The sequence below is a fragment of the Spea bombifrons genome, chromosome 5, assembly GCF_027358695.1.
Source record: "Spea bombifrons isolate aSpeBom1 chromosome 5, aSpeBom1.2.pri, whole genome shotgun sequence".
Lineage (NCBI taxonomy): Eukaryota > Metazoa > Chordata > Amphibia > Anura > Pelobatidae > Spea > Spea bombifrons.
In genome coordinates, this window is record NC_071091.1 from 33436773 (window position 1) to 33452604 (window position 15832).

Genomic DNA, 15832 nt, shown 5'->3' on the forward strand with positions numbered 1-15832 from the left:
TTAACTTAAAAAAAAAAAAAGTTTCAGTATTCTAGCTAAATGATCACTGTGATAGCCAATGTTACCACAGCGATCATATAGCTTTAAAAAGTCACATTCCCTTTTTAAAAACGGCCGATACTAATTTTTAATCCCATGATCCCTTTGATCATGGGGTTAAATTTAGCCAACGGTAGAGGGAGGCAATTTTTGAAATCCTGATGAACTGCAAATATTATTAAAATCAGCCATTTAGCCTGTGCGGTACGTGAGTAACCATATCATCCCTGGAGCGCCTTGCATTTTTACTGCAAAACCTATTTTTGCTGTAAAAGTGATTTTTTTTCCTCCCTTTACCATCATTTCTTTGGGATTGTAAGGGGAAAGAATGGTGTGTGCTTCTGTGAGTGAATGTATGGAAAGAATGGCGTGTGCTTCTGTGAGTGAATGGAGATATGAAAGGCGTGTGAATGGTCAGTAATTAGGGTTGAAGCCTTGACATGGCATTACTGCTCACGTTAGAAGTTAAATTATGGCACAACAAGTACATATTTGCAAAAACTACACCCCTTGGCGCATCAAATGAGGGGCTGCATGTGTTTCTAGTACAAACCTGGAGTGCACAAGACACAAATGAACATGTCGCTATGGATAGAAAAAACATATTTTCAAGCCAAAGCAACATATTCCATCATTATTTGTGCACTCAACTTTTGTCCTAGAAATACATGTAACCCCTCATTTGAAGCTCCAAGGGGTGTAGTTTCTTAAAATGGATGAATTGTCTGAATGAGGGAGAGCATGAGTTAATATGTGGATGATTAGTCTGAATGAGGGAGAGCATGAGTTAATGTGATTGTGTGTATCATAGATGTATAATTGTGGAAGGGCAAAGATGGCACTAGCAGGATGTTTGAGCCTTGGGGACCAAGATGGCACAGACAGGGTGTATATGGGCCAAAGATGGCAAATCGTATGTGTGTTATCTGGGTGCTGGCCAGGTTCTATGTGGGCAGTGTGGTTGGGGTGTGCAACCTGTGATCTATCCCTGTAATTTAGGGGGTTTTAAATATACCTTTAATGCCGTGTTTTTATGTGAATTCCAATTGATCTATACCTGCAAAGCTGGGTTTCTGTGTTATTCTGTAGATCCATATCTGCTATGCTATGTTTCCATACATTATTTATGTATACCTGCAAATACAGGGTTTGTATGTCTTGTTCAGTTGATTAATACCTGCAATGCTGTTTCCATGTATTGATTTGATCTATACCTGCAATGCTACATTTCATATATTATTATTGTATACCTGCAAATACAGGATTTGTATGTCTGATTCTGTTTATTTGATATATACCTTCAGTGCTGAGATCACAAGTGTATTTCAATTGATCTATACATGCAAAGCTGGGTTTGTCTGTTAATGTGTTAATCTATACCTGCTATCGGCAGCAGGGTCTAATATTTATATATATATTTATATATATATCGGCAGCAGGGACTAATATTAGGCCCTGAAATTATTTAGTGGAAAAGTTAAGGTATTGTGTTGTTTAAAGGATTTCAAGGATTAGTCGTACTAAATGGTGGCTTCAGGCTTCCCATGTTGAATGATCAAGTATTGTATTGTCCAATAACAAAAGTATCATTCCATAGCACATTACTTTTGGCAATATATATATATATATATATATATATATATATATATATATGTGTGTGGGTGGGTTTTTTTTGTGATATGATTTAATGGTGGTAATTATTAATGCCCCCCCAGTTTGACTGTGGTATCTTGTGTGCCCCCCTTAAATATTGTTTCTAGAGTCGCCACTGGGTACGTTACATAGTATATGCATCCTTGGGGACACACAGGCGAAGCACCACTTCTCTGGGTCACGACGGGAAAACTCTGGGTCGGGGAGCAGTGTTGTGGCACATCCCAATCTTTGGCTTATTCCCCTCCTACAAAAGCATGTGTCCTGCAACGTCAGCGTGACCACCCACTGATATCAGAGGGACCGCTCCCACCGACGTCAATGGGACCTTCTGTGTTTTATGTGTTATTATTTTATTAAATTGTGAGCGTGAGTGTATAAAATGTGTGTGAGCATGGATGTGTATTTGTAAATGTTTGTTAGCATGGATGTGTATGTGAGCATGTGCATTTGTATATGTGTATGAGCATAAGGGTGTATGTGTGTGTGCATGAGTGTATAAGTCTGGGCACATGTGAGTATATGTAAAAATGTGTTCCAGTGCATACTCTAGGTACGCCCCTGTTTAAAACATACATAAAAGTTATTCTGTGTTATAAAACAGAATTTAAAAAAAATAAAATATAATAATAATATCTGGAGGAGACTTTCGCCAAAATTGCCTACGTTTCTGCATGGAAACAAAACCAGTATATTCTGGGTTCAATTAAATCAAGCAAATTCTGTGATTAACATTCCATTTCTATGAGCAGCAGGGACCAAGATGGTACATTACGCATCATAATTGTACATGGTTACCGTGTTTTCTGCCCACTCTCACCTGTTACAGTTTAACGGTGGATCCCTACCTCGTTTTTGTAATTTAAATTGTTATATATATATATTTTATATACTTATGTCCTGTTTAGCCATTGTACAGCGTGGCGGAGTACGATGGCACTATATAAAACAATAAAGAATTATAAAAATGACAAAATGTTTGCACTCTCGATCCACTTGTGAAATGAGTAATTGTTTTAAGAGAACAATTGGGAACCGTAATGCCCGTTTCTGGAGAGAACTTCCAAAACATAATGTGTGACATCCACAGTTTTAATTTTTATACATTTTTCTAATGAAGGTGAGAATGACTGAAGCGTGTGCTCCGCAGGCTCCCGACAGCGTGTGAAAGCTGCTAATGTACATTGACCTCATTATATGGAATTACCAGACATGCATGATCCGTGTAAAGCAGTACAGCTGCAAATTACAGTAAATCAACATGAGTTATGCATTAAAATTCATTCTACTGCAAATTGTCCATCGCCATGGCAACCCTTGAAATCTTCAAATGAGGAGAAACCTATCATTGGTTGCTATGGTAACCAGTGCTTTTTTTTTACCCTGAGTTTGCACAAGAATGCATTTTTTAAACATAACCACCAGCATGTTTGATTATAATAGCTACTGTTATTATTTATATTCGACTGAACTAACGTTGGCTAGCGATGAATAACAAAGGTTTTCCATACATTGAATTCTATAATATATATATTTTTTAAAAAAACTTATCAAGAAATGTGTATGTAATATGTGGGTGTCAAATTATTTTGCACCAGTCTCTTAAATAATGAATCTATTGCAGATTCATTATCTATCAGCCGTTATCAACAGTAACTAATGTAACTAAGACCCCCCCCCCGTAATTTACTGGGCGTGTCGGTGAGAAGTTTCGGGAAGTGATGTCAATGCGTTCCAAGCTTCGATTTGGAACACTGTTCTGGAACGCAAAATAGGAAGTCAGGTTTGCGGTATTTTAGCATGTGTAAAAAGCAGGGATTGATGTGAGATCTGGCTCCAGTGCTTCACGTGAAATAAGAGGTCAGAAAACATTATTGCTTTTACGTTTATATAAATAATAGTAAGAATGATGAGTTACGATGTGTTTGTGGGTGAAGGGTATGTGCCCTACTGTCTGTGCCCACTGGAATGTGCCCTACTGTCTGTGCCCACTGGTATGTGCCCTAATATGTGTGCCCTGATTTAGCTGCACACTGGTATGTGTCTTAATGCCCGTGCCCATTGACATCTGTGCCCATTAGTATATGCCCAGATTTATCAGTCCACTGGTATGTGACCTAATGTCTGGTCCCACTGGTATGTGTCCAAATGTCTGTGCCCAAATTTGTGTGCCCTGATTTATCTGCCCACTGGTATGTGCCCAAGTGTCTGTGCCCTGATGTACCTAGCCACTGGTATATGCCCTGACATCTGTGTCCGCTGGTACGTGCCCTGAGGCTTGTGCCCACTGGTATATGCCCTGACATCTGTGTCCGCTGGTACGTGCCCTGAGGCTTGTGCCCACTGGTATATGCCCTGACATCTGTGTCCGCTGGTATGTGCCCTGAGGCATGTGCCCTGAGGCTTGTGCCCACTGGTATATGCCCTGGTCTCTGTGTCCCCTGGTACGTTACCTGGCACCCGTGCCGACTGGTACGTGTACCAAAAGGGGACGAAAGAGGTATGTGTTCTGTTGTATGTGTATTGCATGGATTTGACAAGTATATGTTGTGATGTATGAATAGACAAGGGGAGATACTTGTGCTGGTTATGAAGCACTTGTGACAGGTAGAAATTTAAATATCTGTGAGAGATATGTGTCCTGATTTCTGGGTGTTTGGCAGTAATGAATGTTATATTTTAAATCCTCTCATCTGTTATTGGTGTTATATTCCCTCAATTCAGAACCTACAGCATGATATGGAGAGAGACAGAAGCAGCCATCAGTGGGACTGGAACTATCCTCATACTCGAAGGCGCCTTGAAGACCTGTTTTTTAGTGAAGGAGGTTACATTAAAAGTGGCTCAGAGGAAAGTAAAGAGTTCTGGCTATTTTTTGAGCGTTTTCAAAGATTCCAAAATCACCAGAAACCTGACAGGAGAAGTAACGAAAACAGCTCAAGGGAAGAAAGCGGTTTAACGTTGATTGACCTTCCCAAGGTCTATGACCCAAGATACCGTATTAATGTTTCCATTGTCCTCAGCAGAGACCTTGAAAAAGTTCTTCATGGACATCACAAAGAAAAAGGACGTAGCTCAAGAGATTATGGTGACTTTCCTAAGGAAAAGCTTGCTGAGTTTAAGAAAGCTATTCTCCATTACCTGGACTTTACCCAGAAACAAAGCTTTGGTAAATTAGTTAAGCTCCGAAAAGAAAGGTCAAGCTTGCCAATCTTTCAGTACAGGGAGAAGATTGTTCGTTTGATGAAGGAGCATCAGGTTGTGGTGGTGGCAGGAGACACTGGATGTGGAAAGTCCACTCAAGTGCCACAATACCTATTGGCAGCAGGATTTGGACATATTGCCTGCACTCAGCCCCGCAGGATAGCTTGTATTTCATTAGCCAAGCGGGTTGGGTTTGAAAGCCTAAATCAGTATGGCTCAAAGGTGAGATACTGTTGTTTCAAATATGATTTTAGAAGTGATAGCAGTGACATGTTTAATGATTTAGAGCAGAGTTGCACAAATGTTCTTTAATGCATATGATAGCTGAGATGTCCCTTTAAATTTTTGTGATGCCCCTTTGTAAATAAATGGGAACATTGGGCTCATTTTTCCCATATGCATTTGCCCTTTGCTCTTTCCCCACCTGTTTTCCATGCAGTAGATGTGTTTGGCTGAAGACATCTCCTGACACATGATATACTTAGCCTCCAGTCATCTCCAGCTATGGCTAGGGGAATGTTGCAAATGGTCTGGGAGACCCCATCCTGTGCATGTGTAAAAAGCACTTCCATTCATTTTAGCGGGAGTGCTTTCCTCCCACTCCATTACCAATCAGTAATGCGAATTGTGGGCAGGGAGCATCAGCTACTTCCTACGGTAAGTGTTTTTTTTAACCACAGAGAGTATTTTATATGCTATTTGTTTATATGCAGTTAAACTGTCCCTTTAACGACAATGACACGTTGGCACCACCATATGATAATGACCATCTGTAGTTCTCCCATAGGTTGGCTATCAAATCCGTTTCGAGAGTAGCCGCTCCCCAGCTACAAAGATTGTCTTCTTGACTGAGGGCCTCCTACTACGTCAAATACAGAAAGACCCTGAGGTCCCTCAGTACCAGGTCCTTATTGTGGATGAGGTTCATGAGCGGCATCTTCATAGTGATTTTTTGCTGGGAGTTTTGCAGCGATTGCTGCCATTGCGTCCTGACCTGAAAGTGATACTTATGTCCGCCACCATCAACATCAAGCTCTTCTCTGGATACTTTGACCAGGCCCCAGTCCTGCAGGTCCCAGGGAGACTTTTTCCTATACAGGTAAGCAACCCATAAGATCCATGTATCACTCTAAACAAAGGTCCTTTACTTCTTTTCTCAGTATGAGTGTCTGTATCACTCTAAACAAAGGTCCTTTACTTCTTTTCTCAGTATGAGTGTCTGTATTCCAGGTACTCTACCAACCAATTCCTCAGGAAGAGAAAGCCTCGAAGACAGAGAAGCTGGATCCGAGGCCGTACCTTCGAGTACTACAGTCAATTGATCACAAATATCCAGCCGAGGAGAGGGGTGACCTTCTGATCTTCTTGAGTGGGGTGACAGAGATTAGCAGTGTACTCGAGGCAGTGCAGGTCTATGCCACCCAGACTCAGCGCTGGATCGTGCTTCCACTACACAGTACACTTTCCATCGCAGAGCAGGACAAGGTAACAGCTTCTGAGATACAAGTGCAATGTTCTCATTCTATCACTCTGTGTACTTGCTCATTGACGTATGTGTGCCAGTTGGAGCCTGGGTACATGTGTTCCCGTATGCAGAGATAATGATGAGTGAAGTGGCCGTATTTAGCATTTAGACATTAATACTGGAATAATTCTGTAGAAAGAGCCACAATTCTAAATTGTTTTCATGTTACCCAATCCCGGTTTGGTAAACTGTGCCGGTCACAGACCTCCTATGCAAATGCTGGCATACCTAATGTGTCGCATTGTATACCCATTACATTACATTACATTTATTGTTGCATAAATATTGTAGATGTCATTTGTTACACATGTTTTAAACTTTGCGTTAGAATAGCACATTTTCATGGCCTTTGAATGTAGTGTTTTTGCCTTTATGTCCAGGTGTTTGACTTGGCTCCACCAGGCGTGAGGAAATGTATAATTTCCACTAATATCGCAGAGACCTCTGTCACCATAGATGGGGTGAGATTTGTCCTGGATTCAGGTGAGTATTTTTGTTCTCATCTAAACCCTTCCCAAATAGTACTGTGATCTATTGCCATGATATACTATGCATACTACAAACTTTGGTCTACCCTGAATGTGTACCTCTGCCAAAAGTGCTATATTTTATATTAAAACTACATTTGTTTTGTCTTAACTTTTGTAGGTCTATTTCTGTTGCTGTTACTCTTGGGCTGTATCATAGTAAGAATTCATGTTGGATTTCTTTTTCATCCCAAATATGTTGTGTGATGACAGGGAAGGTGAAGGAGATGAGTTTTGATCCCAAAGCCAAAATGCAACGTCTGCAGGAATTCTGGATCAGTCGCGCAAGTGCTGAGCAGAGAAAGGGTCGAGCTGGCAGGACGGGCCCTGGCGTCTGTTACAGGCTCTACGCAGAATCTGATTATGATGCCTTTGCACCGTACCCGGTTCCAGAGATCCAGAGAGTGGCCTTGGATGCTCTGCTCCTGCAGGTACCCTGGTAAAACTGGAATTTGGGTAAAAAATTTTGGGTTTGAGATTCCGATTGAGAGTGCTCACCTGAATGGTGAACGTGTAGCTTGTCCTAGGCATTTTTCTGGAAGTTTGGAGGATATTAGTTCACTCAACTACTTCACCTCTACTCTTGCTGTTTGATCAAGCAGAAGGGTGACTGTAGCTCAAACAGAAGCTTTTAGTGCTAATGTTAAAACACAGTGCTGTAGATTGTAATGCTTTTGGTTTTCAGATGAAAAGTATGGATCTTGGGGATCCCCGCTCCTTCCCATTTATTGAGCAGCCCCCCATGTCCAGCATAGAGACGGCCATTTTCTATTTGCGAGATCAAGGTGCTCTGGACTCAAATGAGGAGCTGACCCCCATTGGAAAGCTGCTGGCCAAGTTGCCTGTAGATGTTGTAATAGGTAAAGCAAGGACTTTCGTCTCTTTCACTCGCTATCGATCTCGTAACTGAGACGCCATATTTCAGAATTTTTATGTGTCTGTTGCAGGGAAGATGCTGATTTTGGGGTCGCTGTTTACCCTATTGGAGCCAGTGTTGACTATTGCCGCTGCACTTAGTGTGCAGTCCCCATTCCTCCGCAGTGCAACTAATAATCCAGAGTGTGCCACAGCCAGGAAGCCCTTGGAAAGTGATCATGGAGACCCCTTTACGCTGCTAAACGTTTTTAATGAGTGGATACAGGTGAAAGGCTTTGCATCTGACTCTTAAACTTATCACGGTTATTAGTATTTTGATTGTACCAAGGAACTGTCCCGTTAACCTCTAACCAGAGACTTAAACCAGTACACTTTAGCCCTAGGAGGAGCTGCCCCTTTAACACTTTATTGCCATCAGGATTATTTAACCTGTGAAATGACTAACCCTTAAATATGATCACTAAACACTAATATTAAGTCAAGCAAATGTGTCCCTATAATTAGTACTGTTTGATTAGACTATTAAAAATCAATCATTTATCTTTTCTGTCTCTTTTCTTATGAACCGTTCTGTAAAATGGTCAGCCAAATTCCATTTATAGGAGAAATTGAATGATCATTGCTTGATATATTTTTGTAAAAAAAATATTTATTTGGAGTTTTTACTTGTCTGCACATGCAACGTTATTACACAAACACCGATTTATTTGTAATTAAATATAAAAATTCCACACAGTCTTAAACACCATTAAGGTTATGCCTGCTTCTTGTAACTTGCTGGTTTTATCTCTAGATATCATTGCACTTGATTGTACTTTTTGTAAAGCTACCTCACCAATATTGTGCGTCGTCTGCCTTAAACATATTATTGGTGTTACCAACATACTTCTTCCAGGAGGGGAAATATTTTATCGTATCTCCTTTATTTTGGGGTATGTTAGATGAAATCAAGTCGAAGCAGTAACTCCCGGAAATGGTGCCGCCGTAGAGGGTTGGAAGAGCAAAGATTGTACGAGATGGCAAACCTTCGGCGACAATTTAAGGTCAGAGACTTATGTACGGTTCTAAACACCAGAAACAGGTCAGGGACGTTTACATTAGGTACACATATTTTAATACCTGTGTGCTAGGAAATAAAAAGTGCTCTAAAAATAAAATGTAATAAATATATATATATATATATATATATCTTTTCTTTCTTATCTATTTTTTAGGAGCTGCTAAAGGATCACAGGATGCTGGAGGAGAGCGAAGCTCATGTTGGAGACCGTAATAGCCGCCAGCGGCAGCACAGGGAGCGGAAAGAGCTACACCAGCTAAAAAGACAGCATGAACGCTCAGAGAAGCAGAAGCGCAAGGTGCTGAAGTTGCAGGATCAGGATAATGGGTCCTCAAGTGATGGAGAGGAAAGGTCCAACCCAAACAAGGAAGACAATGTAGATATCCAGGTATGTATGCTATGTATGAGGAGCTGGTAAATATGTGGTTTGTCTGTCTGTAAACGTGGAAGTCAATTCTCCTCCTCTTCCTGCAGGACATAAAGTTTAAGCTGCGCCACAATGTGGATCAACTGCGAGCGTCTAGTGCTGGACAGGAGCTTTCAAGCGCGCAACTATCCCTACTTAAGCTTATTGTGTGTCACGGTCTTTACCCACAGCTCGCAGTGCCTGACAGCTTTAACAGCTGCCGCAAGGACTCTGATCAGGTGAACACCAAGCAGTTGCAGAGGGTCTGACCCTAAATATCACCATTCCTACTCAGGGCTGAGTCTTCAGCTCATTAAACACATCACAGTCATTAGGTCCATTTTCATGGAGACATATAGCTGGTAACAAATTATGTTTTATTTACTTAATTTTATAACCCTCAAGAGTCTTAGCAGGATTCATAACATTGTACGGTTTGTGATATAGTAAAAGTAGTGCTTTTATAGGCTCTCCTTTGCTATTTGCTGTCCATTGTCTTCTCATGTGGACCTTGGACCTTGCACCTTGCATGGTATAGCTCACTTTTTAGCTAAGTATGGTTTGCTTTTTCCCGTAAGGTCTTCCACACAAAGAGTAAACATGGCATAGTCCTTCATCCAACTAGTGTCTTCTCCAGCAATCCTGAGCTTCTACAGGTGGACAGCAACCAAGAAGAAGTAACTCCGGCAGGTAATACTGATTTAAACCTAACGATGGGCAAACACCTCTTCTACCTACTCATGTCACCTTTTAGGTTTTTATCATCTGCTTGAGGGGGAACGGTAGGAAGCAATATTATTCACCATTAGTGTACAGAAAATTTGGGGTGCCACTATCTAGAGGTGACCTAAGGGGAAGGCAACAACATGAAAGTGGTTTTAAGCGACACAGGTAGTTGGTAGCAGTGTTGAAATATCCACAGATAGTTGGTCCAGAAATGGTGCAGGAATGGAGAATGGCCAAAGGGCAAAATATAGATAGTTGTCTAGGGATAAACTTTGAAGACATCTGTTTGGTACATGAGAAATACCGTATTGGCTCGAATATAGGCCGCACTTTTTTCCCCCACTTTAAGACCTTAAAGTGGGGGTGCGGCCTATATTCGGGGTCTAGTGCCCGACGCCCGGGACATGCAGTCCCGGGCGCCGGGCAGGCAGCGGGGTTAGGATACAGATCCCCCGCAACGGTGCAGGGGACCTGCATCCTACTCTCGGATGTACTCAGACAGCCTCCCCTGCCAGCACTTTCCACGGGGGGGGTGCCGGCACGGGAGGTTGTCTAAGCGCATCATCTGGACGGTCACCGGCTGCAGCGATGCGGGTAAACAGCCTCCGGGTTGTTTACCCGCATCGCCGCAGCCGGTGACCGGCCACACGATGCGTTTTACCTCTGCCCCCAAGACTTACCGGAGCAGACTCCCGGGTGTCTTGCGGTTGTATTCGCGTATTGCGTAGATGCCCCCCGCCGGCCCCGCAAGACACCCGGGAGTCTGCTCCGGTAAGTCGGGGGGGGGGAGGAGGAGGACAGTGGTAGCATATCGGGGGGAGGAGGACAGTGGCAGTAAATCTCGGGGAGGGAGGACAGTGGCAGCATATCTCGGGGAGGGAGGACAGTGGCAGTAAATCTCGGGGAGGGAGGACAGTGGCAGTAAATCTCGGGGAGGGAGGACAGTGGCAGCATATTTCGGGGAGGGAGGACAGTGGCAGCATATTTCGGGGAGGGAGGACAGTGGCAGCATATCTCGGGGAGGGAGGACAGTGGCAGTATATCTCGGGGAGGGAGGACAGTGGCAGCATATCTCGGGGGGGGGGAGACAGAGTGGCAGAATGGTTTTTTTTTTTTTTTGGTGCTTTTTAAAGAAAAAAACTTTTTCTTTAAAAAAGCACCAAACTTTTAGGGTGCGGCCTATATACGGGGGCGGCCTATATCCGAGCCAATACGGTACATGTTTTTCAGACAAAGACAAAGGTTTTTTGAGGAAATTAGTAATATGTTTTGTATTTTTGCTATTTATTTTTTTTAAGAATCCCATGTAACTACAGAGGTAGGTGCAACGTATAGTGCCTGTAGAATTGTCTCCGACAGCTGTTTTTGTAGAGCCATTTATAATGTACAACATGGGAAAAAATATCTCATTGAATATACAAACTTTTCTTCATATTGCAGACTCAAAGAAAAAAGGGCAGAGCAGTAAGCATCAGATTGTGGGATTTGTGTCTCTCCTGGAGACAAACAAGCCGTACCTGGTGAACTGTGTCAGAATGCCAGCTCTGCATGTAAGAAGTCAGTGCGGAATCAGTGGGAAAATCATAATTCTGCTTTTATGGATGTTTGCCTTCGTTTGTGTATACTTAGGCTGTGATTGCAGTCACCTCTCTGTCTTTGCCCCAGGGTTTCTTACTCTTAGCCCGTTCTTTGGACACGAGTGCTGACTGCTGCCGCATAGTGTGTGATAGCTGGATGGAGATCAATGTGGAAGAACCCGAGGAGGCTCTGCGCTTAATCTCAGAAGCAGTGCGACTGCGGTTGGCTTGGGAGAAGCTGCTGAAGTCCAGATTGGAAATGTCGTCTGGGCGAGAGGACTCTCAGAAGGATGATGAGCGGAGAAAGAGGAGAGAAATCAATTGCCTAGCCCAAAGTTTGGTGGATTTTGTGAAGTCAAAGGTGGGTCCAGTTTTTGCCATGATCAGATCAGGTATCAATAATTATAAATACCCATGCCAAACAATTACACATCTTCTTCCTTAAAGTTTTGTAAACAATACTGGATGGTTTGGACAAGAAACAAAATGAGGTACATTTACAGAAAAAGACGATGGCTGAAATTAAAATGCGATTGATGAGGGAGATACCAATTCAATTAAATGACAGGGATGCTTGTATATATAATACACAAGGCCAAACACCAAGCTTCATCCGATGAAATCTTTTTGATTTAAATAAACCTAAATGATGTCTAGCAAAAGCTCCTGCCGAGGGGGGAATTTTCCCTTGGTCATCCATTGCACTAAATCACCATGGCTTAGCTTGATAGCCTGGTAAGTTCCGTTACTGATTACTATGAAACTTTTCTTTACTGGTGCAACGTTTCCTTTTCTAGGTGGTGTACAGCGTGAGGAGGCTGGCTGCATTGGAGACCCAGAATTTGTATGTCGGCCCTCAGACCATGACCTCTGTCCCCTGCTTGCCTGGGGTATTCAGCAACGAGGATATGAAGCCAGACCCTGTGAAAGGAGGTTACCAGGTCACTAGTTTCATGACCTATAATTGCTTGTTGGTGAGTGCTGAGGAACTTACGAAAGGTTGTGTCGTTCATGGAGGACTTCAATGCAATTTGTCTGGACATTTCTGCACAAATATATACTATATATATGTGTTCCTTTTGTACATTCAGAATGACACAGACTTCTACAGTGACTGTCTACGTTCCTTCTGGACCTGCCCACGCTGTGGTCTCTACATGCCATTCACACCTATGGAGCGAATGGCCCATCAAAACACCTGCGCAGAGGAGAGTAATGCAGGAGGTATTACACGAAACCCTTGCATGTGCACGGAGTTAGAGGGCAGAGGTCACTATTACAGCTTCCCATTAGCTTGTTATTTTTAAATGCCAATTAGTGTATCTTTTTGGAGATACTTACGTTAAAAGTTCATCTTGATTTCCTATCTTTCTTCTTACACCCCCACCACAAAGGTCAGGCAGCAAAATAAAGTACACAGATCAGGTGGGAGTGGGGGGATACATCCAACAAATCCACATTCAAATCTAAGTTCTCATTTTTGTTTGTTTTGTTCCCCTCAGAAAGCAGCGATCATGCCAGCAAGGCCACATCAGTGACTCCTCTGCACAAGAGCTATCGCTGTGACATCTGTCAGCAGGACTTGATGTTGACTCCTACAGAAATTCTGCGCCACAAGAGGCAGCATCTTAGCAGTACATGATGAGCTGTTGTGACATCTTTGATTTTTTTTTTTTCTAACAATCTATTTTTATAATTTATCATCATATTTTGCAAAGAACCAAGATGTTCTGTAACGGTGTATTTTGAACGCGGCAATTACCTTTTGGAGGACAAACAGTAAAATGTGGAATCCACTTTCATGAGAAATTGTGTTTACTTTTTCAATAGATAGCATGTGAGTGAGTGTTGTTTCATATGATGTATGGTCTGTGGCCAATTGGCAGCTTCTGAGAGTAAAAAAAAAAAGTGAGTTATTTTAGGCAGCTCAAGCACCATGGAGTAGGCAGCCTAATATGGCTGTTTGCTACTATGGTAATGTGTTGTATAGTGGTAACACGCTACCAACAACATCTATTGTGTGATCAGGAGTGTGTAATACAGGGAAAAAAGGGGTCCAAACCCCAGGCACTGAAAATGTTTAATGATGGCAAGGGACACAGACGCAACTTTAAAAAAGTATAAAGTTATGAAAATGTTTTTGCAACTTACTGTACATTTCAAATGTCCCTTTAAAGAGAAAGTGTAGACATCATGTAATTGTTTTTATACAGTTGGTGGCTGTGTCCCCATTAAAACTGTGTTTTCCCTCCATTCCAAGTGCATCGAGGGATTACGGAGAATCCTCCCCATGTATTTGCCCTCTTCCCAGACCTCTCTGCTCCTCTGTTTGCGTGAGATGTGTTCAGCCAAACACATGTGCTTGCCAGTGTGCATGTTCCGCTATACTCCACCAGGAGTCCTTTTACTCAACCCCAGATCAACGACACAGACCTGATCTGATCACTGCCTATAGACAGATATCTGCTCATCAAGCTAGCAGTTCAACCTGCTCTTTCTTAAATATACATCACACTTGACTCTATCTATCTAGCTATCCATCCATTCATCCATCCATCCATCCATCCATCCATCTATCCATTAATCAAGGCTGCTTTGGCTGTTTTCTACTTTGGCAAGAATTGCTCCCCATAGCCACTTTCATATATTCTAAACATTTACTTAAGTTTGAAATACTATTCAAAATGCTATTGATTTTATATATTTTTAGATATTTATTTTAGAGAATTACCAACTTTAGCAATTACGTTAAAAACAATCTATTACAGAGAAAGGAGTACGCAAATAGAAACTTAATGAGGTCTGGCAAGACTACAGCATGATTATGACATTATATTTATATAAAGAGACAAATTAAGGTGATTTTATTGTATTAAACTAGGTATTTAAACTAATAAGGCCTTGAAGCTGAACTGACAGTGACAGCTACCTCCAGATTGACAGTCATCCTTAAAGGGACACTCCAGCATGTTAATGCATAAGATGCTTAATGCATAGATGTCGGGTCCCCCTTGCAAATGCATGGGAGGATTCTGCAGAGTTACTTACCGCTAGTCCGTTCCAGAGCTGGTTTGGCAAATAATGGCTCAGATCAGAAAGCGCTTCCATTAATTCCCAAAAATCCAAAAAATCCCGGGGAGGAAATGTTTGGCGAACTATGGCTTGGAGGTGTATGCTTCCATCTGGACACATATGGAGTTATTTCAATAAAGGCTGATTTGTGTTTTCAACACCCTTAATTCACTATAGATTATGAAGGGCACAAAATAGACCCGTATAATTCAATGGATGTTAAAACTGAAGAAATCTCAGTGATTTAAATATACACTATACAGGGCCAGCCAGCGGCTTCCTGCAGGAGAAGCTCACTGAACTTAATCCTCATACTGAAGTCAAGTGGCTGAAACACAACCTTTATTGACTAATCTCCGAAGAAGTTAACTTTAGAATTGTTCGTGTTTATAGAAGAGAAAAACAGAACGGCTAATTTACCAGCCACTGAATAAGATCACATATAAGGATGATAGCTCAAGGTCTCCATGGCAACTGAAGTTAAATTTAACCAGAAAGTGCTATTCTTTGCTTATCCCTAAATAAAGTATTTTTTGCAGCTATTTTGTCCTGGCCTTGTTTTTGTAGCATGGGTACTATCCAGGTGTAATGCTGACATGACTTGGAACACAGCCCACACTTACCATCATTTTCCTGGCTTTTTCCCATGGCACCAGTACGACATCTTGTCCTATAAACGTTGGGTCTGCTTTTTGTTTTTCTGTGTTATACGGAAAAAAATATTTATTTTAAATTTTGGTTTTCAGCACATTACATCAGTCATAATAACTTGCCATTATTAAAATATTTATTTTGCTAATTATTGCATAGTAAACATGGTATTTTATTCTTCTGGACATGCTGCACAAGGCAGCAAAAAAATGCATTACTGCGGAGAAAAATTAATTGCACTAAATTCAGCTCGATATTTATCCTTTTCCTCTCTCTTGCTACTCTAAATACTCCTGTGTGTATATGTATGTATGAAAATCAGATGAAGAATACTCAAAAAGGGCCCAGATTCTTTCTGTCAGAGCTGTCTAGCGTTTAACTGCACCTTCTGGCTGTCACTCCTGTCAACACCATCCTGCACACCAACACCTCCTTGTCTATCAGCAACACAGAGCTGATTCTCAACTTGACAAATTATGAGTCTGGTTCTTGCTAGATGGTCGCAATCCGGCTTTC

The 15832-nt window shown here is 41.8% G+C and overlaps 1 protein-coding gene across 1 annotated transcript; it reads left to right on the forward strand.

Annotated features, from left to right (window-relative positions):
- The first annotated feature begins 3451 nt into the window (after positions 1-3451).
- On the forward strand, positions 3452-13402 carry DHX34 (DExH-box helicase 34). Its single transcript, XM_053467764.1, has 17 exons — positions 3452-3552; positions 4417-5118; positions 5684-5995; positions 6127-6381; positions 6802-6904; positions 7162-7379; positions 7634-7808; positions 7896-8089; positions 8766-8867; positions 9039-9272; positions 9359-9529; positions 9869-9980; positions 11457-11566; positions 11682-11954; positions 12391-12567; positions 12685-12817; positions 13096-13402. Exons 2-17 carry the CDS (start codon positions 4432-4434, stop codon positions 13233-13235), a joined length of 3396 nt encoding a protein of 1131 aa, XP_053323739.1. The 5' UTR covers positions 3452-3552; positions 4417-4431; the 3' UTR covers positions 13236-13402.
- The last annotated feature ends 2430 nt before the right edge of the window (positions 13403-15832 follow it).